This window comes from Agelaius tricolor, unplaced genomic scaffold (assembly GCF_023055355.1).
Source record: "Agelaius tricolor isolate 1412-34295 unplaced genomic scaffold, bAgeTri1.0.p SCAF_1, whole genome shotgun sequence".
Lineage (NCBI taxonomy): Eukaryota > Metazoa > Chordata > Aves > Passeriformes > Icteridae > Agelaius > Agelaius tricolor.
The window spans coordinates 32,814,713-32,838,843 of NW_027269261.1; the positions used below are offsets into that span (position 1 = coordinate 32,814,713).

At 39.7% G+C, this 24,131-nt stretch overlaps 1 protein-coding gene across 2 annotated transcripts in view; it reads right to left on the reverse strand.

Annotated features, from left to right (window-relative positions):
- AKT3 (AKT serine/threonine kinase 3) overlaps window positions 1-23,607 on the reverse strand; it is a 152,441-nt gene extending 128,834 nt beyond the window's left edge. The window contains exons 1-2 of one of the 2 annotated variants that reach the window (XM_071429005.1): window positions 23,450-23,607; window positions 10,823-10,977 (exon numbers count right to left, since the gene is read on the reverse strand). In XM_071429005.1, coding sequence (XP_071285106.1) covers window positions 10,823-10,868 — 46 coding nt within the window. In that variant the 5' untranslated portion in view covers window positions 10,869-10,977; window positions 23,450-23,607. Of the gene's footprint in view, window positions 1-10,822; window positions 10,978-23,138 lie in introns of both variants that reach the window. The other variant, XM_071428995.1, reaches the window with a different exon arrangement.
- Window positions 23,608-24,131: the final 524 nt, after the last annotated feature.

Consider the following 24,131-nt stretch of genomic DNA (forward strand, 5'->3'; position numbering starts at 1 on the left):
AATATTAATGTGTAAGTTGAAATCAAAGAACGTGATCCTTCTCCAAACTTTGTTATATAACCAAGCAAACCCAGAAACAGTATATTCATTGCAAAGAATGACATTCAGACAAAACCTACTTTATAAGAATTTAACCTAATGTAGCAGAAAATCTACAAGAAAACTAAAGACTCACAAATTAACATTATCTGAAGTTTCACTGATTGTCCACCAACACACTATGAATATTCTGAACTCAGACAACCTTCAAGTATCATTTTAATCTGCAATAATACCTAGAAACCAACAACTCACTAACCTCAGAAGAGTACCTGTCTATCATAAACTTTGAGAGGTTTTTCGGTTAAAATACCCTTTTTAAACTCCTTTCAAGCTATAAACACGAGAGGATTACAAAGCTACTCTATTATTTAGATTAAGGAACCACATAATGTTCCAGACATTAGCCAAGCCACTCTTCTGTGAAAAGTTTCTGTTTGTTTAAAATCTATAAACACACAGGAATAGGAATTAGCTAACCCTTCTGGTGGCATTTTTTAATTCCATCACATTTAGGACTAGCACAAAATAAATCAGTGGTTCTTTTCTAAACACAAATTTCAAAGAAAACCATCTTGAAATACAAACTAGCTGTGCCATATCCCTGTGGCAGTGACAATATAAGTTTTAGGTGCAGTTCTGTAGACAATTCACTCTTGCAAAGGTCGGGGCTGCCCCTAGCAGGGAGCTGTCCTGCCCCTCCACATGGCCGCTCTCCCATTGCCGTGTGCCAGCTCTGCTGTTTGTGCAGCTCCATGGTGAGTCAGGTCAGGGAAATGATCCATCTGAAAGTTAGCTAGGACAATAAAAATAGATTCATTTTCAGCCAGATAAATTTCCTGGCATGATTCACCATGTCACCATTATGAGCACAAGTGCCAACACAACCAAGCTAGGGGAGGACATGACACTTCCCCCATTTCAGCAACAGCTTCCACTTAAGTTTCAAGTAAACATGGAAGAGCATCAGGGGCAAGTTTGCAAGCTTCTAATTAAAATATAGTAGCTGCTGCTGTTTCTCAAGATAAGAATAAAGTTGTTCAGAAAAGTTTCCAATGTATTAGTCAGCATGCATAAAGTGGCATGATATTAAAAAAGCCAACAAAGTTCAAAACAGAGTGAATACCAGCCTCAAAGTAAAGCAAAAGATGCTATATAGAAGCACTACTTTGAAGGAAATTTTATGGGTGTTAAAGTTATACCGCTAATCCATCTGCAGTTTCATGAGATCAGAAGTGTGCAAGCATAGGCAGAGATGCTGTCATGTTCCTACAGATTATACTCTCCCAAGGATCATTTTTCAAGGGTTTCCTCCAGTCTCTCTGGAAGATGCCTAACAAAAGAACTAACTTTAAGATTTTTTCATTTTCTTCAACAAGTTGTCTCTTTGTATGACCTAATGGATTTTACCTCTTCTTCTGCAGTGTGTCAGGATAAACAAAGACAAAAAAAATCACTTCTTCTCATTCAGACTAAATTTCAGCTATTAGATTGTTTTTGCTTCCTATACAAAAATTGTATTTCAATTATATAAAAATATATTTTAAAAGCCTGAATATTATAATGTCAGGCATTTAGGAGTTTCACAAAGATAAACAAACTCACATTCAGGAAGTCTCTGAGGTGAAGTAACAATACTATTTCAGTTTTATCTGAGGGAAACTGTGACTTGGACAAATTCAGGTTTCCACAACACTGAGTGCCAAATTTAAGGTACTATTGGCCCAGTTTTTTATATAATTTACCATCTTACATGTCTTCCTTCAATATGAACTAGGTTGTCCATAAATTTATCACAACCAAAATCACAGAGCATTTGTATCCAGTAGCCCTCAAATCTCTTGCTGCTGGTGTGGTTCTCAGTATCTCGGCCTAATTAGCAGCTATTTGTGAAGACTGCTCTGGTTACAGCAACTTTCTTATTGTGGCAATGTTGATAAAAGACTATCAGGAAGCTGTGCCCAGTAAATTTTTTTGTATTTCAACTGTTCAAATGTAAATAACTGAGGATTACACAATTTGAAATTTGGAATTTCTAATGCAAAACTGATAACAACTATGAAACTGGAAACTAATGAAACTGGAAACTTTCTAATTTTAATTTAGTTAATATGATACCATAGTGTAATTCAATATTTTTGGGAAGACTACTCCCGAAGTCAAGACAGTCATCAATTCAATTTGTAAGTGATCTTAAGATTTAGACGATCTAGAAAAACAAAATGTGTTTTCTTATCAGTGTTCTGGCATCTACACATTCATTTCCTATCTTCCTATCAGCTTTTAAGAAAGCACTTGGTTAGAAAGCAAACTATAAACTAAGAATTTACAGTAAATAAGACATCAGTTGCAATGATCTGATTACAAAGAAATTTACTTAGGTTTATATAAAGTAAGCTAACAAAGCCCTGAGTTGCAAGGGAAGGAACCAATAACAACATAGACTACCTGAGAGATAAAGTAAGAGTAAGTAGTACTAGTCAGAGATGGTATTAAAGAGCACTGGAAAAAATGAGACTGGAAGTACACCGACATTACAGATAAGGAGTATACATCTGAAGCAATCTCCCAATTAACAACTGCTACAAGCTGTGGCTTACACTGTGACCACCACTCATCCATCCCCACTGCCGAGGAACTCCCAAGTCCATAGGACAGACATGCCAGTGCATCCAAAGCAAAGCTCTGGAAACATTCACGTGTAGCATGAACCAAAATCTAAGCATGTCTCAACAGATCTTCCCCTATTATGCTGATGGAGTCCTACCCTGGGAAGCAGAATCCCTCCCACAGCAAGTTAAGGTCTGTGCTGTTGGAAATAAGCAACAATGTTTTGCCAGCAATTTAGATTAAACTGCTCTCAAGAACTTGGAGATTAAACAGATCCCACTCACTTCCAGCATCTTTCCATGTCTTAAGGAAAAAAGCCTCTCATCTCATCTACAATTTGTAGAGATGCTCATGAAGGGTCAACAGTTCCTCTTAGAAAACAAAAGACAACCAAGACAGCACTGAGTGGTTATAAAACTTTCTTCCCTGGTCTTCTCCCTAAAGTTTCTTTATTGAAAAAAAGAATTATTTTCTATATCTTAATCTGCAGTCTCATTTGTCTCATGCCCTAAAACTCTGAGTTCTTAGTCCAGTCCCACAACTTTTTCAGAACCTAGTTTCAAGTCACAGCTGCTGACCTCAATAATGTTTTTGACGATTACAGCAGGGGCAGCATTAAAGAAGTGGTTCCCACAGAGGCATAAGCTGATTGACCTAGCTGAGGTGAGAAGGACAGGTACACAGACTGCTTCTGAAATAAAATAAACCACAAAGACTTGGGAGATTTGCAGGACTGGCATGTAGGTATAATGAGAGAGGACGGTTTTTACCAGGTATCAGAAGTTCTGGTATTGCAAGCCTATTATCCTTACAAAAACAATGTAAAAGTAACACAAACATAAAGGGATTTCAAGTATAACCAATGTTACCAATGTACAGCATGCCAAAGGTATTATACAGCATGACTATTTAAGCTTCAAGTAAAAAGTAGAGGTTTTAATAAACAGAACACATGTATTTGCCAAATGGTTTCTCAAATTCTTCTCCAACAGCATCCCTTGGACATTTGCTGGCTGAGCAGTACTGCCAGGCCAAAAGGGTTGTGAGCAGGAAAAGGGCAATGAATTGTTAACATCTTGCTTCCCTATCCCTGCAGCAGAAAATGGCTAACCTTGCTTCATGGGTAACTAAGTAGTGTGAGTAAGAGAAAGCAGCATGAATGGAGAAAACCTTCAGAACGTGAGCAACCAGGCGGTATCCACTACACAGGAAATGGAACAGACATCCAAGAACATGAAAGGCCACTGGGTCCAGAATACTCCAAAACACTCATTGCCCAGGTATCTTCCTGTGGAACAAGCAACCTGTTTCTGTCAGAAATAGCAAAAGCACTTTTCTACCACAAAACTCAGGATATGCAAAAGCTTTATGCCCAAGGCAATAAGCACCAGAACATGCCTTACAAGCAACTGCAGGGAAAACAAACAGAATTTTAGCCACTATTATCTGCAATACAGCTCCATATATGAGAGCTCCATTTTTACTGATGAAAATCAAAACCGTACAGCCATTTAAAAACTGGTTAACAGTCTCTATTATAGTTACAATGAAATAAAAACAATTCTAAAAAATTTTAAAATTAATCAACTATGCACCTTTATCTAAACTGGCATTCAACAAGGATATTGCAGCAAGGATAATCCTGAGACTGTTTAAAATACTTTGCGTTTCATGCTTCAATTTCTATTGCAAGCTGCCTTTAAGAACAGAAACTGGTAATAATACAAGGTGGAGAGCTGAAAAAATTACACTCAGCTATGCATTAGGTAAAAAGTATCTGGAATAAAGTTATTTAGCAAAGAGAGAACCTCTTACTAGTTACAGCAAGTTTAAGATTTTCATATGGTTCTGATCCTCTTCAAGGAAAAGTATGGATAAAAAGGTTATAACTATTCCAAAAGGAAGACCTGGGTAGTCAACTACAAAGTGAGTGGGACAGAGAAAGGGCTCAGAGCCTCCTCTCCCAGCAGGGTAGTTGCAGGAAAACAGCATCTAAATACATAGATCTCTGCTCATAGTGTATGTGGGGAAAAAAAAAAAAAAAAACAAAAATTACCCAAACAAACAAAACCTAAAAACAACAAAAACCCAACAATAACAACAAAACCATACAAACAAACAAAAAAATCCAAAGAATCCTGACTGCAAGCAACTTTACAGATTTACCTAAATCCATTTCTACACTGAGTGCAAGATACAGCAATCTCTTAACTCTCTGGGAATTAAAAAAAAAAAAATCTAGCTACCATATAAGAATAGGATATAAGAAATGTCACACTGCCATTTTTCCTCCCTTTGGTCCACATGGAACTGCCTCTTTTAAATTCATATATTTTGTTGGAACTTCACATTTTGCATTAATTAGATAGAATTAGACTAGAGCAACTACAATATGAAAGGCTTATTTAGTTTCAAGTTATCAATCAAGACTTTACCTTAAACTACTATTTGCTAAGACAATTAAAAAAAAATAATTTTGATTTCTTCTACTTCATGTAGCAGATGTTCAACTTAGTCTATTTAAATTCATCTTTGTTAGAGGTGTGCTAAATTGCTCAAATAATTTAGACAATCTGCAAACAAGATTTCTGACAGCTTGTGAATAACACTCAATTAATACCATAACTTCTGAGATTAATTTTCCAATCAAGGCATTTATGCCCCCATTAAAAAAACATACAAAAAAACCCAAAAAAACAAACCCCAACAAAACAAACAGAGGCAAAAAAAGCCACAAACATACTACATGAACTCAATCTCCAGAGTGTATTTCCAAAATTAACATCTGTTTGGTCTTGGTTCAACTGTAAACCCAATGTCCACTACATGAAATAATACAGTTCTTTTTCTGGATTTCAGCCAGGGGGAGGAGGGAGAAGACATGTTACCCTAAGACTATAAATAATTTGTACTTTAAACAACAATTCTATTACTATTTGGAACAATAGATTTATTCCACTACGCTATTTATTATTCTTGATAGAAGATACAACAATAGTAAATATTTTCCACACAGTTATTTCTCAAAATCCCATGATACCTGCATAATGTCCTGAATCTCAAAAATGAAAACAAAGCAGAGTTGAGTCAATCTCATCACAGTAAATCAAACACATTCTATGAACTGTATGAGTCTAGAAATGCTAACACTACTTCAATTTCAGATACTAAGAAGTTATGAAAGGCATTTTTAAAAAGAAGAAAAAAAAAAGAATAACATTGAGTGAAAAATCTTATTACAGTATTTCAATGATACACTATTTACAGGACAATCTCATTACAGGAAAGCTTCATGACATCTGGTTTTTTATCACCATCTCATTACATCAAACTTCTTAAGTTATTACAGCTAAGACACAACAATTTTGGACTCTGGTTCCCTCTCTACAAAACTGGAATGCTGGTCCATGTCCCATGTGAGTCACGTGGAGATTGCCATGGGAAGCTGCATCACCCAATGCACCACACCAGCACAAAGCCCAAACAGAGGCCAGTGTGGCAGCACAAGCGCTAACTTAAACTGACAACACATTGCTTTGACTTTAAACAATGATTTAGCCATGTGCTGTGCCTTACACACTAGGTGCATCCTCACCAAAACCCAAGCCTTGCTCTTTCAATTAAAGACAAAGTTAGCTGACATGTTAAATATAAAACTGGGTCCTTTAAAAAGTTAGCATCTGTGTCAATTCTCTCTTTGTCCCTAATGATCTTTCAATAACATGGTAACAGAGACTCTTAACTCTTTTCATATGTTTAAATTAATTGAAATTCTGTGCACAGGTTATATATAAAGAAATTAGGTTGCAATTAAGCATAGTTATGAAAGATTCTTAAATCTAATTGTTGTGACTATTATAGACCACAGACAAGGTCAAGTCTACAACTCAGAAAACTCTGGCTTTAAAGAAAAAATACCACATTAATTATATGCATAAAACTCACTTTTGCAATGATATAGCCCTAATCACACTAGGCATGTTCATAATGTAAAAAAAAATCTGTTTCCAAACTGATAAATTAAAAACATATCCCTCTCTGCAAATCATTAAATTTAATTTAGTAAATACAGTAAAATCATGTTAAGTAAAATTAAAGATACTAACTTTTACATAAATTTAAAGATATTCTGCAAAACATTGTCCTCTGCAAATCCAAAATGTCAAAGTCATTTCAGCAAGTACAGCAGAGCGCTTACACAAACTGCAATAATGTCAAATATTTAATTTCTGTGTATCAGCAACAAGGTTCAGGTCACTCTATTTAAGGTTTTTAGTCAAAACTGCTTCCCTTTCATCTGTATGCATTACAAGGAAAAATGTCAGTGTCATCTAAAAAGTAAATTCATAAAGGAAGACAATGCATTTCTCTCCTTATCTGGCTACAGGTATAACTGGAGAACACTGAAAGAAATAAAAATTATCCTCACTGAGCCAGTGAACTGCAAAAATATCTTTGCAGCCACATGTGGACACAGGCCATGAGCTGCTTGGTGCTTGTCCCTGGATCTAAGATAGGAGTTACCACCATAAAGCCATTCTTACAATGCACACTCCCACTCCTCTCTCGCCTGAGCACAGACTCCTCTCTAAGGAGACTGCTCTGCTGGCTCTCCACTAGTTCAGGTTCTGGTGTCTCACAGGGATCTGAATCAGTACTTCAGTTCAGATAAGGAAAGTGCTTTTGCAGCAAATCCTCCCACCACCCTAGTTAATGCACTTTCATCTGCTGCTTGAAGCAGTCCCACAGTGACAACCCTGGTTCCTTTCAGATGAAACTGAAAGCCACACAATGTACTCCAGGAGCACTACCACTGCCAAAGGGGCACAGAAACAGACAGAAGCCAGGCCAAATTAACACCCACTTCACTTTACAAATGCATAAGTGTAGATAGGTATCGAGTCCCCATCAGCAATTACTGCATTCTCCAAATCTGCTCTTGCTGGGCTGCTTTACTTGTTCAGGCACACCCAGTCTCTGTGCTTCAGGGTCTCCTTTCACCTGGGACTCAAGGTTCCCCAAGCTTCTCAGACACTGCTTCTCCCTGGGTCTTGTGTCTTCTATTGCCCAAAGTTCTCACCTGCAGCCTGTCATCTCTGCTTGTTTTACCTTTCATATACAACAGCTTACTCTTCCACAGTATCATCTGGTCTCAACACACTGAAACTGCTCCTCCTAAAGTCTACTCAAAGCCCAAGTATGATCAGTCTCAAAAAAACTTAATTCTGCCATTTCTTGACTTTCAGTAAAACATTAATACTTTAATGGGTGCCTCATTTAAGCAGACACAGAATAATAGGTCTTTGATAAGAATCAGATGTGAGGCTACATGGCTTTAGTGCTCAACAGCAGGCTTAAAACCTCACCAACATATAGCCCTCAGCCCTCTATTACTGACATGGATACAGCACTAGGAATAACAATAAAGCAAACATCTTTTCACTGCATTTCACAGCCATTCATGGTGCCCTAACATACCCTGTCTTCCCTAGCCTCTCTCTAGCAGAGTCTCAATTCAGAGAGCAATCCCCAGCTCTATTTTTAGTCCTCCCCTCTCATTTCTACATTGAGTTCACCTAACTTGCCTTTGTAATGGCCCATCTCATTAGACAACTCCTCAAAACCATTTTTCATCCCAATACCTTCAAGTCATCCTCATACTCCTGACTGGGCTGTGAATCACAAAAAGAAGTTGGATTTTTTTTCCCTTTCCTTGTATCACAAACCATACTGAGTGCTGAAGGGGACAATTTTAAGAGGTCCAGGGCTATAGTCACATGACCAAATAATTCAGCATAACAGAAACACATCAAGTCAAGTGATGCAGCCCAAGCCCCTAAGTTCCCAGCAGGAAGGGTTTACAATGTTTATTTCTAGATAGATTCAGTCTGGGGTCTCAGAAATTTGTGCTGCACCATACACTTGGCTCAGGGCTGTCCAAAGGACCAGTAACTGGGGCTGGAATTCATTCAGTGTCTGCCTGGAGAAGAAATCCCACACTCGCCCTTCTGCAGTAGAACATGGCTTGTACCTATCAAAACCAGCCTGTGAACTGAGCCAATGCCAATCAAGTGTTGATGATCAAAGAATTCACTTCCAAACTGTAACAGAATGATCACTTGTGGAAGCAAGACAGCTTTATCCAATCCCACGATGCTTCTTTACACAGACAGAGAATATTTAGCTGCCAAAATAAGTGTTTACCGAGCAATTTTCAGAATATAGATTAAAGTTGGATACTTGTTCTTGGCAAAATTTAACAAACGCACTTAGCAACTTTGATTTTCTCACTCCAGAGCAAGGTCAGAGTAAAAGTTGTCATTACATATGAAATGTATAACCATTGAATAAAATGCTTACAAAATCTTAGCATTGTGAAACACGACCGTGCTTTTCCTTTTGTTTTCAGAAGCAAACAAAAGAAACACTTTAACACACCAACAACCAGAACAAGTCAGACAAAGAAAATTAAGGACAGTATTAGATGCAATTAAAAAAATTTCCACTAAAACCTACACAGTTATGTTTAGCACGAAGAAAAAAAAAACAACCATAAATTCAAAGTTATTCATGATAATGAAAAATGCATGCCATGAAATGCCTTTAATTGGAAAAGAAAACAATTATTAACAAAACTGACCTCAAAATGTCAACTTGGTGGGCTTTTCTTCAATTAATTGATAGTAAAACAGGGTAAGAAAAAAAAACCTTTATTTAACATTTCAGAATTTCAAAAATTAAGTAAGACGCTGAATTTCAGTGTCCATTTCTGGATCCCAGTAATTAATATAGGCATATCCAGTGCTCACAGAGTTGATAGCAGTTGTAATAAGAATGAGAAATATTACCTGAAGGAACTGATGTCATGTAAAATAAAATTATTTGGAGCATCCTAACCATTCAAATACATTTGAAAGAAATTTATAATAAATAATCAAAAAAGGAAATCAGATCTCCAAATTGAGTAACTAACAACAAGGTGGAAAGGAAAAATAATTTCAAAATTTAAATAATTCCTGTCATGTAAAATATTATTTGTTATAAATACAGGTATATACTCCAAAATAGGAAGTAGGCCTTAAGCTTAACATGGTTTAGCTCATTTTCACTTACAATACCCATAATGCTTCCTGAAATACAATTTATGCAGGAATAATAGAAGAATAATAAACTTTTTCCCTCATTATCTTGCCTTCCCTGACATTTAATGTCAATCTGCAATAACAAAGCTAATAATGATCTTTGTCTTCACACACTGCTATTGAAGCAAAGCATTTCTTTGTAAATTAAAGGGTAATTTTGTTCCCACTATTTCAGTCTAATCTTTCTGGGCTAGGATCACAGAAACTCATGGCATAAATCACCCTAAAATCCAGATCCCCCCCTCTCTGTGAGAGAAGTTATATTCTTTTGAAAATAATCATGTGTGCAACCACAACCTAAAGCAGAGCAGCATGAAGCATGGAAGATTTCATCCAAAGTTCATCACATGATATGAATTCCAGATATTTCTAGAGGTTTCACATTCAAAGCTGAACATACAGCAACCTCCCCAAATTTGCAAATCACATGGTGAAACAATTTAAAGAGACATCTCAAGAATTCACAGAAATTCAAATATAACAGAAAATCATATTTTATACTGGCTTATAGTTAAGAACATATTCTTTAATCATATGGCTTCCAGGTCTGCTGAGTAATTAGGTGTATGCTGAGCTTTATGCAAGTATTATGTTGATTTTACTGGGACTACTTGCATCTGTAATACAAGCTGAGCTCCACTGAATGATTTTGGCATCTAGGAAATTTCCCACAAAGTATCGCATCTGCAGCAGCTTCCAGACAGCCTTTGAGTGCACACCTCTATTACTGCCTCTTCCAGCTGCCACAACAGGCAGCTTATTCTGATGCACAGGTAACAACAGCAGCTGCAGCAACAAGGTCCAAGGGGAAGCGGGAATGACTGAGTCCAACTTCCTCTGCACTGCCAGCCACCCCCACAAACAGGGGCAGTGCTGAGGGTTACACATCAGTACCAACAAGGCCTGAATCTGACCAATCTGCTCCAGACCAGAAGATAAATCAAGCTCATTCATCTGTGTAACCATGCAATACCATTGCACTCAGAGTAGGAGACATCAGAAAACACTTTCCATGCAAAGGTAGAACTTACCCCTCTTCTGTACCCAGCCTTCCTTCACAATGGTAACATCGCTCATGATGACTCCACTCTGAACCCCAAACTCAAAAGAGTATTTCTTTGAGTTATCAGCTTGTCTGTTTGGCTTCTCTTCTGCAGCTCTTCACAATTTCTACTGATGAGTCAGACTGGAAGGAAATATTAGAGAAAGAATTTGAGTCTTTTCTGTTTTTCTCACTTGACAGCCAACAAAAAAGTCTTTGTTGATGTATTGCACTGACTGAGCTCATATTAAAAATCTGCCTTTATTTTTAATTAACTGTATAACACAATCATGTTTCTAGTCTTACAGCACATTTTCCATGAACACTACAATACTAAAAAGCAGCAGAATGTGTTAAAATTTAAGTCATATGGCACTTTTATAAAAGGCACACAGCAGAATTCTCTTGTACTAATGCACAGGATGCTGTTAAATGAAAGGCTGCTGGTCCTGCTTCAAAAACCCAACTCTGAACACACAGGAGCTTTCCCTGTTCCCACAGCTGTCAGAACCCATGCAATGGACAAATGCTTCCTATATTATGGCTACCTACAATCATATTAAGAGTGTAAGAAAATGAAATGAAAGGTTACATTCTTGCCACTTCCACTGTAATTTTACTATAGCCAATACAAACCCTGAACATACAAGAGCTTTTCAAAAACAGCATCATCTACAAGGATGACAAACAGAAAGACAACTTCTTAAGCAAATTAACCAAAAACATCCCCAAACATTCAGTTTATAAAAAGAAGGAGTGCACACTCTTTCAAAGCTTTAAGCCAGGCAGTGAGAAGAGTGCTCTTTTCCCCACAAACCTCAGCCTGCAGGGCACAGAAGGGAAGTTAGTCCTGGAACAGGACATACCACTCTCAGAAGCCACAACCCTCTCTTTTGACCACCTCACTATCAAAGTACCTAACAGCTGTGAAGAGGAGACAAACAGCACAACAATTAAGTAAGAAGAGAAGCCAGAGACCAGGAGATGTTTCCTTTTACTAGCAAACTGCCTTTCCCCTCCAGCCTTCAAAATAAAGAAGAGCATTCAAATAATGCTCATCCAGAAAAGTGTGGGAGGCCAAGAAATGGGATTTCTCTGATGATGGAGGAACACCCTTGCACAGCTCTGCACAGGGGCACACATGTACTCAGTGGTGGCACAGAACAGGAACCCCCACACAAGATTAGTGCTGTCAAATGCAGCCCATACATATCCATTTAGCAGACTGACCAACAAATATAAACAGGAAAGAAACAAATCTGACTGGGCTAGAAGCAATCTGTGCAACAAATGAATGAAGAAAGCACTGGGAAATCCGTTTTTTTTAACACAATCAAGTACAAATCAAAACCGGAACCATTATAGACATACAGATTATTTCTTATTTATCATTTGAAATACGTGTATTTGTATGACACAGCAACTAGATGGAAGGCTATTTCTGAAAGAATAGTGTAACATGCAAAATAAAACATGGCATGAGTACTTTTTCAGGTGGTATGCAACAAAAATTCAGCACAACCCGATTTTACAGAAACACACTAGTGTGCTCATTTAAGTCTTGCTTTCACTAAACTATTTTTTTAAAAACACTCAGTATTTTGTTCTGCATAAAAGTAAAAATCACAATGTTAAACTCATTTAAACTGTAAAGTTGAAGTGATATTGATTAGTGTGCCTCTGAGACATCCCCATGGCACTGGCAGATATGGCAGTGAGACCTGCAGGTGACACACAGCCTTTGGCATTGGCATCACACCCTGTCGTGTGCAGCAGGACACCACACACCTGTGTCTATAGAAACACACCCTGTTTAAGCTTTCATAAGAGCTAAAAGAAAATGTTATGTACATTTTGGAAGGACATGAGAATGCTTTAGTGATGTTAATTGATCTAACTTTAGCTGCTCAGGTATCATATTATACGCAAGCCAGTACAGCAGAAATAACCAAAGCAGGCATTTCCACATCCTGCACCTTACTAATGTGAGAGCTAATTTCTGGGTCAGACATTTTCAGGACTTTTGTTTGCATGCTTTAAACGAGATAAGCAAGTCTATCAGCTGTGCATGAAAAGAGATCTGACAGATTAAGACACGTGCCTGAAAGCAGGCTGCTGTTCCGCCGTTCTGGATCACTGCAGCACAGCATCAGCTCTTATTACAAACACATAAATCTTTACAAAGCCCAGAGGTGGGTGTCAAACAACTGTGACCTAAGAGCAGCTGTTCTGGGAAGAAAGTGTAAGCATGTCAATTTCCAAATACCCGACTTAAGTTCAGTTTTCTACAAGACTTTCATTGTATTCTTTGAAAGTAATCACAGTTGATTTTTTTTCCCCAGCGAAAAAGACACAAGAAGCAATGTAACACTTAGTATTTACCTTGGGCTGGCATATTCTGCAATACATTTTACCCTTTTGGCAAATGTAATGAACTTTCCATGTTTAGTGTGCACTTCTGAACAGTGCCATGATTTATTCTTATTGGTAAAGACACAGCTATAAGAAATCAACTTCTGTACTAAGTAGCAATAATCTTGACTGCCCACAAACTGATCAATCAGTCCATGATTTATGAATGAATTCATGCTTGAAGCTCCCTATTTACCCACTGATTACAAATAAGTTAGTGTTACACAATCAAAATCTGATCTATGACCGACTTCCATGTCAGACAGTGCCTGAAACAAACTCAAGTGTGTCTGTAGGCCTGCATCCCACCCATCACATGTACTGCTTTACTAAACTCTGAACAAAATCCCCAAAATACAAAGATCACATAAATATGGTGATAAAATTAAATGCACTATCCCCAGTTTAGCTTCACAGTATTACCAGAAACAACCTTAAAATTACCAACAGTTCTATGGTTGTATTGATTGCTCCATTACTGGGTAATTAAAAGTAAAGCTGAATTACATAAGAAGCTGAAGGAGATAAATCAAAGCATTAAAAAGCTAATGAAAATAAATGTTATATGTGCCCACTACACTTTCAAGAAGCCATTTGTAAGCATCTGTAATATTATCCCTTATTAAATGCCTTTGAGCCTTTCTAAAAGCTGTACTCCTTTACTCTAGAAGTCATTCAACAATGGTCCAGAAGAGCAGAATTTTGAGAACTACTTCTTATCATGACCAAAACTGGCCTTATAGTGAAAAATAGTCACACAAAAGCCTTTCCTAAAGATGTAATAAAGAATTGTGAATAGATGTAATAAAGAATTGTGTAGAGATGTAATAAAGAATTGTGTATAGATGTAAAGGAGTTGTTGTTCTGAAACACATAGAACAAAAATTCTCACATGAAAATGGCATTTCATCTAAAGTTCAACTACATCAAGAAAAGCCACAGAAATGTTTATTCTGCACAGCTGACATAGAATTTAAATACTTGTAAGCAATCAACTCTGCTCTCCCAACGCACTTGAAGTTTCAGCAGCCAGTATGCAGTAATTTTTACAGTTTACCTTACTGCTATGTAGGATGAACCCATAAACAGGATGAAAATATGTTAGAGCTGAATTTGACAATGTTTTGCATTACAGCTGTTTCCTACAGGGAAGAACTTGACTTTTTCTTACATATTTTCCAGCAACTAGAGAACACATCAGATTTACCTTTTTCCCCCCTCTTTTTTGTATCTTATCAAACTTGGAACAATATCTTATTAACAATATATTGTGTGTATTCTGCAGACAGGATCAGATAGTCATGTGTATGCACAATACATACAAGAACCCACTGTCAGCATACTTTATGACACAGGTGTAAAAATTTACTCCATTACAATCAGTGATGTGAAGAATTTAGGGACAGTTTAGTGACAGACTTGGCAGTATTAGGTCAGTAGTTGGAAAGATCTTTTCCAGATTCTATGACTCTATGCAAACATCTGCTGGGGGGTTTTATCTCATTAAAAATGCACAACTTTTCCTTTTTTCTTCAGGAAGTTATTAAGCCACTTTTGTAGTGTGAGATAAAACAATTATCTAGTATTATACTTTTAAGCTCCTCCTAGCTCTAAAGGTTTCAAAGGCAACTTTCTGACCAAAGATTAACCAGAGACTACTACAACCAACAGAGTTCTAGATCCCTATGCCAAGGCTCATAGTTTCCCTGAGGCATGGTAAAAACTAGCCAACATCTCCTCAGCTTTCATCTTGAACTTTAAGAATATCAACAATATAGAGAAAACCATCTTACTTCATGATGCTACCATACTGGAACTATGAAATCAACAATTAAAATGAGCAATGGACCATTCAGTAGAAAGCCAGCTTTTCCCCAGCTCCTGTTTTTAAATTAAAGGAGGCTCTCATGCCCATCACAGCAATCAGCTACCTACAGAGACCTGGTGAATAGTGAGAAGGAAAGAAATCCCTTCCAAGCAGAAGAACTAAAAGCTGTGTTTCAGGTCTACACTTAACAACCACTATGTGCAAGTGAATTATCATCAAGATTCATAAGAACAGACAAGACTCCTTTGAAATCTGGGCATCGTCCCATTCTCCCCATGACAAGAGACAGCTGAGGAAAGAAGACAGTACCCATAAATTCAGTGTAAATTGTATGATTCAGTTCTCTGTTGTAAGAACTTTCATAAACAAAGGCTTCTACTTTCAACAATTTTGGAGCTGAGAAAAAACAGAAACTCTCACATTTACCAACTAAAGTTATCAGAGAGATACCAGGAGCATCAAGTTCAATGCTTCCAGAAATGATCCCCACAACTTCTTCTACCATTATCAACTCAGTGAATCATCCAACCTTGTTCTCTTAATAAATGAGTACGACCATTTTCCCTTTTCATAAGTTTAGTAAAATGTTTGGGGAGAAAAGAACAGTAAGTGAACCTTTCTGATCCCCCTTGTCTGACTCACTGAGATTCTTTGGTCCCCCATGTAAGCAGAGCCAAATCTCATCATCTCCATCTCCTTATTTTTCAGAAAAGTAACTGAATCATTTTGTGCATGCACACAATATACACACCACCAAAAAAAGCAGTTCTCAGTGGCTTCCATCACACACATTTCTTTCCTTGCTTTGGGGGCTCTTTTTTCTTTGTAGCAGATCAAGCCATTAGGAGTTCTTCTCAAATTTGAGTCTGACTCCTCCCAAACAGCCGAACAGGCTGTAACTGTTTCCAAAGCAGGTTGCACTCCCAGAGCAAGGAATTCAAAATGTCAAGGCTCTAAACTAAAACCAGAGTTATCTTCAGGAATGGAACCTGAAATCCAGGCTTTATTTATATGAAAAACACATGCATATCCTCTTCCCCAAGCAAAGCTGGCCAAACAATTAGAGGATATATTGCAGATCATCAAAAATTACATGAAAGACAAAACAGAGATTGCTACAAAACTTGCTAAATCAAAATAGACTATATTGTTAATGGAAGAATCACATTCAGGGCAGTGCTTTATCTAAAGAGTATGAAGTATTTATACATGCTTTTATAAACTACCTATTCTGGAATTCTGGTTATACTGACTCATTTAAATACTACCACAACATAGACTGAGGTAAAAGGAACCTCTAGGCACACAGTATGTGTCCAACTTATTATGTCAATTAAAAATTGAAAAAAGAAATATAAAAAAACCCATAATATCAAACCAACACAAAATAGGAACTGATTTGACAAGACTAAGAAATTAAGAAATTAACAAAAAATTATTATTTAAAGAAAATAGATGCTAAATTTATAAAATTGTAAACTTCATGTACATATTATTAAAATTCTGAAAGATACCTTAAATACTTTGTAAGTAGACATATTTACAGTTTTTAAAACTAATATTAAAAAATCCAAAGATATCTCCATGACAGGCATTGCAAATACTTTTTAAACTACATTTCATCCCAAAAGCCTCAATGAACTTTAAGAAAATTGGTATAAGAAATTTACTTGTAACAACTTTACTTTGTAAGTTTTGATTTGGAATAATGAGGGACATGATAGGAAACTGGCACTGCCTACACTTTGTGGTAAGGAAAACCAACATACTTTGGAAAACACAAATAGCTCATTCTAATGCATGCTTATGTGTATGCTTAATATTTGCAGTGCTCTATTTTCACTTTCAGTATGTCAAAAAGCTTCACATAACTAATATATGCTCAGATAAGCCTAGTTAGGAGAATGCAGGCACACTGAAATATTAACGTACAAGTTAGATGTTTTATTTAGATTCTGCAACTGATTAAGTTTATCAGGAAAGAAACCATCATTCTGTATTTTATTTCCTATTAAAATGACAAAGCAAGTTATTTTAAGGGACAAAGGTATAATTAAAGCAAGGTGAACAAAGCCACCCTTGCCTTTGTTTACCAAGGTATAAAGGAAGTTTCTAAATGTAACTAAATTGTTTCTTTAGAATCCCATGTGAAACATTAACAACCCATTGTTTTGCCTTGTGTTTATTGACAAAAATGCTTTTAATCCTTTTTTGTCCTGCTCAAATCACATAAAACAATGACTGAAAAGCAGACAGAAGCAGAGATAAAACTTATTAGAGTGTATGTCTGAAATGTAACCAAAGAATATATTTCAAGTAGAAAAGATGAAGGGAGGGCTAAAATTATGCATAAAAAAAAAAGTTACTGAGGCAATCATCTTGGGAGAGTTTTGAGACTCAGAGAAAGACAAATCAAGGATTAGCTAGGCTGAGTATCACAACTATGACAATGTTATTTCACTCAACTCTTCAAAACACATGTAATAAGTTTAATTTGCCATGGATTAATGTAGGAATACTAATCCTTGCCTTTTAGAGACAAAGTTCCTTTGCTCTTTAAAAATATAGTTTAGAAAATACTCAAACAGTGAAAAAAAAATAAACATAATTTCCATATTTTTAAAACAAACTAAAATTACTTTTCTATGTCTAGCAGACTCAGGAAAAAAAACTAACCTAATTTTCAAAAATTCAAAGAATCTGGAAATTCCTAGTCATTCTAGCAAAGATTTTAAAAGATACCTCTCAAGAAGTACAAATCAAAGTTCCGTTAAACTCATGTATTAAATTATTTCTGTGATGGTAACTTTTCTGCAGCACAACTCTGTATTGTGCATAAAAGACCAAGCACAGCACTGAATAAAAACCAGAAATACACAAACTCCTAATGAGTAACAAGAAAGTACTGAGAAAAAAAAGGGGTTCTCAAACTATTAATATAAAAGATGAGAAAAGTTCAGTGACACATATACAAATAGCTTTCTTTTAAACTTTTACATAGTACATATTTATTATGTCTACATTGAACAAATCAAATTCTGAATTGTCTTGTAGTAGGAATGAACTTTGTGATTCCTTTCTACAGAGCAACCAAACACTGCTGAACCTACTGTCAAATCCTGACACTGCAACATGACTAGAATATAACCATCTTCTAACCTAAAACCTTTGGATTTTCCTGTTCATACTCAAAATGCATTATTCTCATCAACCTGAGACCTGGATTTCCTAAGGACACAAAGGAGTTCTCTACAACCCTAATTTACACACAGCTGCACAGCTCACTAGGTAAAGGTCTTTGGCAAATGTGATATGAAAATGTTAAATGAAACTCACATGTACAACCTTAATTCTCTATCTCAAGTGTATCAACACATTTAGAGAAGGATATAATTTCAATAAAATCTCATTAAGCAAGCTGCAACAATTACATATCTCAAGAAACACAAGGAATACTTAGAGGAAAAAATAAATGTGTGTTGGTAGAAACTTTCTGCAGGACTGCTGAGACTCAACCAACAACCACTGCATTAATTCTGTGGTGTTAAACCAGCTGTACAAGAAGCTGTTGACTGTTAGGCACTGACATTCCACACCTACAAAAAGGCAGTGGGAAGATCTTCATTGATCTAAAGCTGAAGCAGGGTCTGCTCCTGCTACAGGAGACATTCAAACAACTTAGTCACGTGGACAAGGGAAGTTTGGCAAACCATGCTGTCAAGTCATTCAGACATGCACACAAAATATTGAGGTCCCAGTTGCATTCTTAAAGAGAATTTTAAAATCCCTACTGTTATTTAGTCAGGATTTTACAGAGGACAAAAAAATCACAGGGCAACAATGTGTTCTTAATGCTATTTTTGATTAGTATGACTCACACTCAGACACTCACATAGAGATATGTGGAAGAAGATTGGTCAAGATGGCTTCAATATATATTATTTATCCTAAGCATAATAAGTGTTGACACAAACAGTATCAAAAATCAAAGAAGCATTTCAATTGAGCAAAAGTAGGCACCTTCACATACAAAGGCTAAATATGCTTACTCTCCTTGACTGTTAACATTTAATGTTATTAAATCTTGGGGGATATTTTGGAAGTATTAACTTTGCTATATCTTCCTACTACACCTGAACAACATCTTTAAATAATAAAGGAAAAAACAATCTGTTTTAAATCCTTGGCATGCATCATAAATGCCCATACTTATTAATCTAGAGTAATGGAACAAGGATAAAACACCAAATAATCACCTACTATACCCTTGGAATTTTTTTGCAGTTTTTCTATCAGTACATACTAGTGATTTGCCTAAATAAGTTTCACTTATAAACTCTTACAGGGAGTCCAGAATGTTGTTCATACAATTACCCAAGATAAATGTATAAACCAAAACTTTAAAGATTAATTTTTATGCTAAGAAAAAAACCAAAAAGTTAACTTTCACATTCCATGTTTTAGTATTTGCCGGTAGATTTTGGGTTGGTTTGGGATTTTGGGGGGCTTTTGGTGTTTGTTTTGGGGTTTTTTGTTGTTGTTTCTTAGTCTTTAACATTAATTTTTAAACAGCTTGAATCAGCTTTTCCAGCTATTGTGTAACTTATCTTTAGAAAGTAATCTTTTCTATACCACAACAACTTGTTGCCAAGAAGAGTAACTTGTGCAACACGTTTATTTACCAAGAAGACCCTGTGATCCTGGGGAAGTCTCTTCCGTACAGCAAAAAGAAAACACGTTGGTCGGCAAGCAAGTTTCTCACTGAAACCACACCTTTCCTCACAAGCAATGCAAAACTTCCTGAGCTACATGTTGTGCTAGAAAGCACCCCCTGCCTCTTCCATGGTATCCTTATTGGGCCTATCCTAACAGAATGACAATCTGAGATAGCACAAATTGATCTAATATCCTAGAATAATTTGAAAGGGCGCTTAAGTTGGCAATCTTTTCTTATATAAGACAGTACTTCAAAACGAAGTGGGTTGTAAAGTTCATTCAAATACTGGAAATAAAAGCAACCTTTTAACTTAAACAAAGCTCATAAATAATCACATTTAACTATTCCCTCTTTTTGAATTGCTACTGTAGTTCACAAGGGGAGTATAGCACATTTTGAACAGAATGTTTATTTTATTAGTTGGAAATAAGCAAACAGAAGACTTTTGTTATATACAAAACATGCAGTTATAGCATGGTGTGTCACTTTCACACAATTTCACACAATTGTGTTACTTTCAGGAAATCAATTCATTTATGCATTATCCATGTCAAAATGGAAGTATGGCACATGAAGTTTTCAGTCAGTGTATGTCCATGCTCCTTCACTCTCCAGTGTGGACTAAAGTAAGCAGCAAGCCCAAGCCTCGAAAGCTGCCAAAGAATGTCGGGTCTCTGTTTCAAACCTGAAGGAAAGCTAGGCTACCATGTTGCCAAGTCCACATCACCTGTTGCATCAACAGCACAAAGTGAAACTGTAAGCACACAGTTACAAGAAACTGTATCATCTTCATTCTCAGAACAGCACAGAAACTTCAAATGCATTTTAACACAACTCACTTCAGCAATGGTTCGTAATTTCCAAAACAATTGAGTACTTTGAAGTTATTTAGCAAATCATATTTCTTGGGCATAGAATTTATTATCCAGTTGGTCTCTTTAAACTGGGAAAACGTGCACCCAGAAAGTGAAAGAACTCACAATCACTGGGCATTAGGCAAATTCCAAGGAGTCTGAAGGATCTTTTTGTTATAATAGAAACTTCAGATATATGCTGTTGCAAAATGCAGTAGGGAAGTCCAGATACGGTTTCTGGTCAGTGTCTTGCAAACAGAAGCTTGGATTACAAACAACTGCAAAGCCCTAGTAAGTGGTTTTGAGTCAAACTTAAAAAAACACATCAGAGTGTTTTCCCTTTCACAAAGCATTTGCTCCAATGTCAAATAGTCAACAATTTCTAGTACATAACAATGCTACCCAATCCTTATAACTGTGTCTACTTCAACTGGGGCAAAGTGAAAACTAGTACCTGTCTGAATTCTCACCTACTTCCCCTAGAATAGCAGCATTTTGCTAAAAAACACATAATCTGCCCCCAAAATGCAGAACAAATGAGGGAGTAGAACACTGAAATACTACCTGTGAACCTATTTATGAAACTAAGGAGATTACTGAATCCATTCAAACCTAGTTAGAGCAATGCAAGACAGAATAAACTGTCTAAAACAAGACAGTCTTGTTAATATTATCTGTGTTTACACACACACCATGCACTCACATCAGACTAAAAAAAGAGTTATTCAAACAATACACATAGCCTTCTAGGAAACAGAGACATCTTATCTCTGAAGTTTTTCTTTGGCCCTTATTTGAACTTGACTTACTGGCTGCATCCAACCAAAATATATCCGCATGGACTATAATTAGTAATCCAATCCAATTAAAGATATTGGGGTTCACTTATAGGCTCCTACCAAAATAAAAATCAAAACACCAAAATGAAATAGTCTTACAAACTTAAGTAGTACACTTACTTTAAAAGCCAAAATAAGCTTCCTTCTCTACCTCATGTACTCTCTTTCCCTATTTCTGTAAACAAGCAGATCTTGCCTATAGATCAGTTGGCAGAAACAAGAGATCATGTTTAAAATGCTACTTGTCATAAGTTAAGGTCTACTTATCTGCATGCTTCTTGCCTTGAGAAGTAAAGCCCTCTATGTGCAAAATGCAGGGAACCATGTTTAGCAAAGTTTTAGCAAGATCTAAACAAACATTAGCAGGAGAGACTGCTCTATGTTTCTTCAGTACTGAAAAAAGTTGGCAGTGCAGGTATCAGACACATCATCATTTTTGTAATAAAACCCTTAAACAGAAACTGGGACACGTTTCCATAAAATTTATGAGATGATGTAGATATATACAAGGAACCATTCAACTAATAACTACATCAAAGAAAAAAGCAAAACTAGAATAAAGGTCAAGAGAGATTAAATTGTTTATCCTTTCCACCCGCAGGAAAATAAGATTTCTCCTTTTTTTAACATTTAATCAACGTATCATGTGAGAACGTGAAACAGTCCCGGCTATTTCACTCCTCTTGGATTCCCATCCAGAAGTAAACTAAGAAGCGGTGCTCATACAAAGCAACCCCGCAGCCTATAAGCCCGGTAGTGCTCGTTACATCACGATCATTTGCATTTAAACTACAATATATAGCGCTGCGATCTCGCTGCCGAGGGGCGCCGCGCTGACCCCCTGCAGGCAGAGCCCCCCTCCGCTCGCACCGTGCCGGGCACGGGGGGTTCCCGCCCGGCCCGCCCCGCCCCGTGGCGGCGGCACCTGCCGGGACCGGGCCCGGGCAGACCCCGCCGCAGGCCCGGCCCGGGGCCGCCGGCGGTCACCCGGGGCAGCCGGCTGCGCATCAACTTTTGCATGTGGGCCGCGGCCTCCATGATGGCCGGGGCGGCCGGGGGCGGGCGGGGGGGCCGGTTTGTTTACTTGCAGCCAGAGCCGGCGGCGGCGGCGGCAGCAGCATCATCACCATCCCCATCCCTTGTGCGAGGCGCTGCCGCCGGCGGCCCGCGGGGCGCGGAGCTATTCCTGGCGCGGGGGCTGCGCGGGCACACCCGGGCACGCTCGCGCACACGCACAGAAGTTCCCAGCGGATAAAATCCCGCGCTAGTCCCGGCACCGGCGCCCGCCGCACGGACACGGGGAGGGGAGGCGGGGAGGGGCCGCCGCCGCGTGGGAACCGCCGGCCCCGCGCATCCAGCGCCCCCGGGGCGCACACCCTGCCCTGCCCCTACCGCCCCCCCTCCCCCGTTACATAACTCTCCCCGCCGAAACGCCCCCGCCCCGCCCTTCCCCACCCCGGCCCCGCACCCCGGCGGGGCGACCCCCGCCCCTCCGCCTCGCTCCCGCCCCGCCGCCGGCGCTAGGCCACGGGCGCCCCCGCCCCGCGCTCCCCGCCGCCCCGGCCCCGCCGCGCCGCCGCCCCGCATCCCCTCCCCGAGCGCCCCCGCCGCCGCCCGAGCGCCCCCGCCGCCGCCCGGCCCCTCCCGCCCCGTACCTGCAGAGGCGGCGGCGCCGCGGGCGCTGCTGCGGAGCCCGAGGGCGGCGGCGGCTTCGGGGGGAGAAGGGGAGGGAGGGCGCCGCTGCCTCCTCCCCTGTCCCCCCGCCGGGCTCGGCGGTCCCTGGCGGCCGGTGTCTCCGCGGGGGCGGGAGGAGGCGGCTCCGGCCCCAGGGCGCTGGCGGCGGCGGCTACATGGAGCTGCGCGCCCCGCTACGCAGGGAGGCGCCCGGGCGGGCAGCGCGGCCGCAACATCGATGCGCGGGGTCAGGAGGGCGGCGGCGGCGGCGGCTCCCCCCCGGCGCACTCACCCCGGAGCCGCCCGGGCCCCGCTCTCGGCTCCTCCCGCCGCCTCCGCCGGGCTCGTTATTGACTTTCAGGAAAACTCCCGACGTCACCGGCTCCCCCCGAGTGTCTCCCCCTCCGCGGCGGTGGCGGCGGCGGCGGCGGCATCCCCGGCTCTCGCGAGAAGCGCGGCGGGGACGGGGGGGCCGCCAGACAGCGCGGGGGGAGCCAGACAGAGGGGGGCGGCTGAGGTGAGGGTGGGGGGGCGGCGGCGGCAGGGAGGAGGAGGAGGAGGGAGCGGCGGAGGGAGGAGGGAGGACGGGGGAGGCGAGGCAGCCCGCCCGCCCGGCTGGCAGGCAGGGGCGGGAGCCGAGCGGAGCGGCGTGTCCCGTCCCGCCGCCGGGCCGCGGGTGGGAGCGGGAGGATGGATGGATGCAGGCAGCGGCGTTTGCCGGCGCTGCGGCGCGCCGCGCCTGGCTCTCTCCTCTCGGCATCACGGCCCCTCGCCAGCCCCGTGTGCGTGTCCCGGGGTTAGTTCCCTTTGTTCTCGCACTCTGCGGTTACACAGCCCCCCGCCCCGAGCTTGCCCTGGTACCCGGAGCGGTCCACTTGGCTCTGCAAACTCCTCCAGGAATAGAACTACCAGTTACGCCGCAGGAAGCCGTAATTCATCCCTCGTTGAAGTGTTTAGTGGATGCGCCAGGCTCA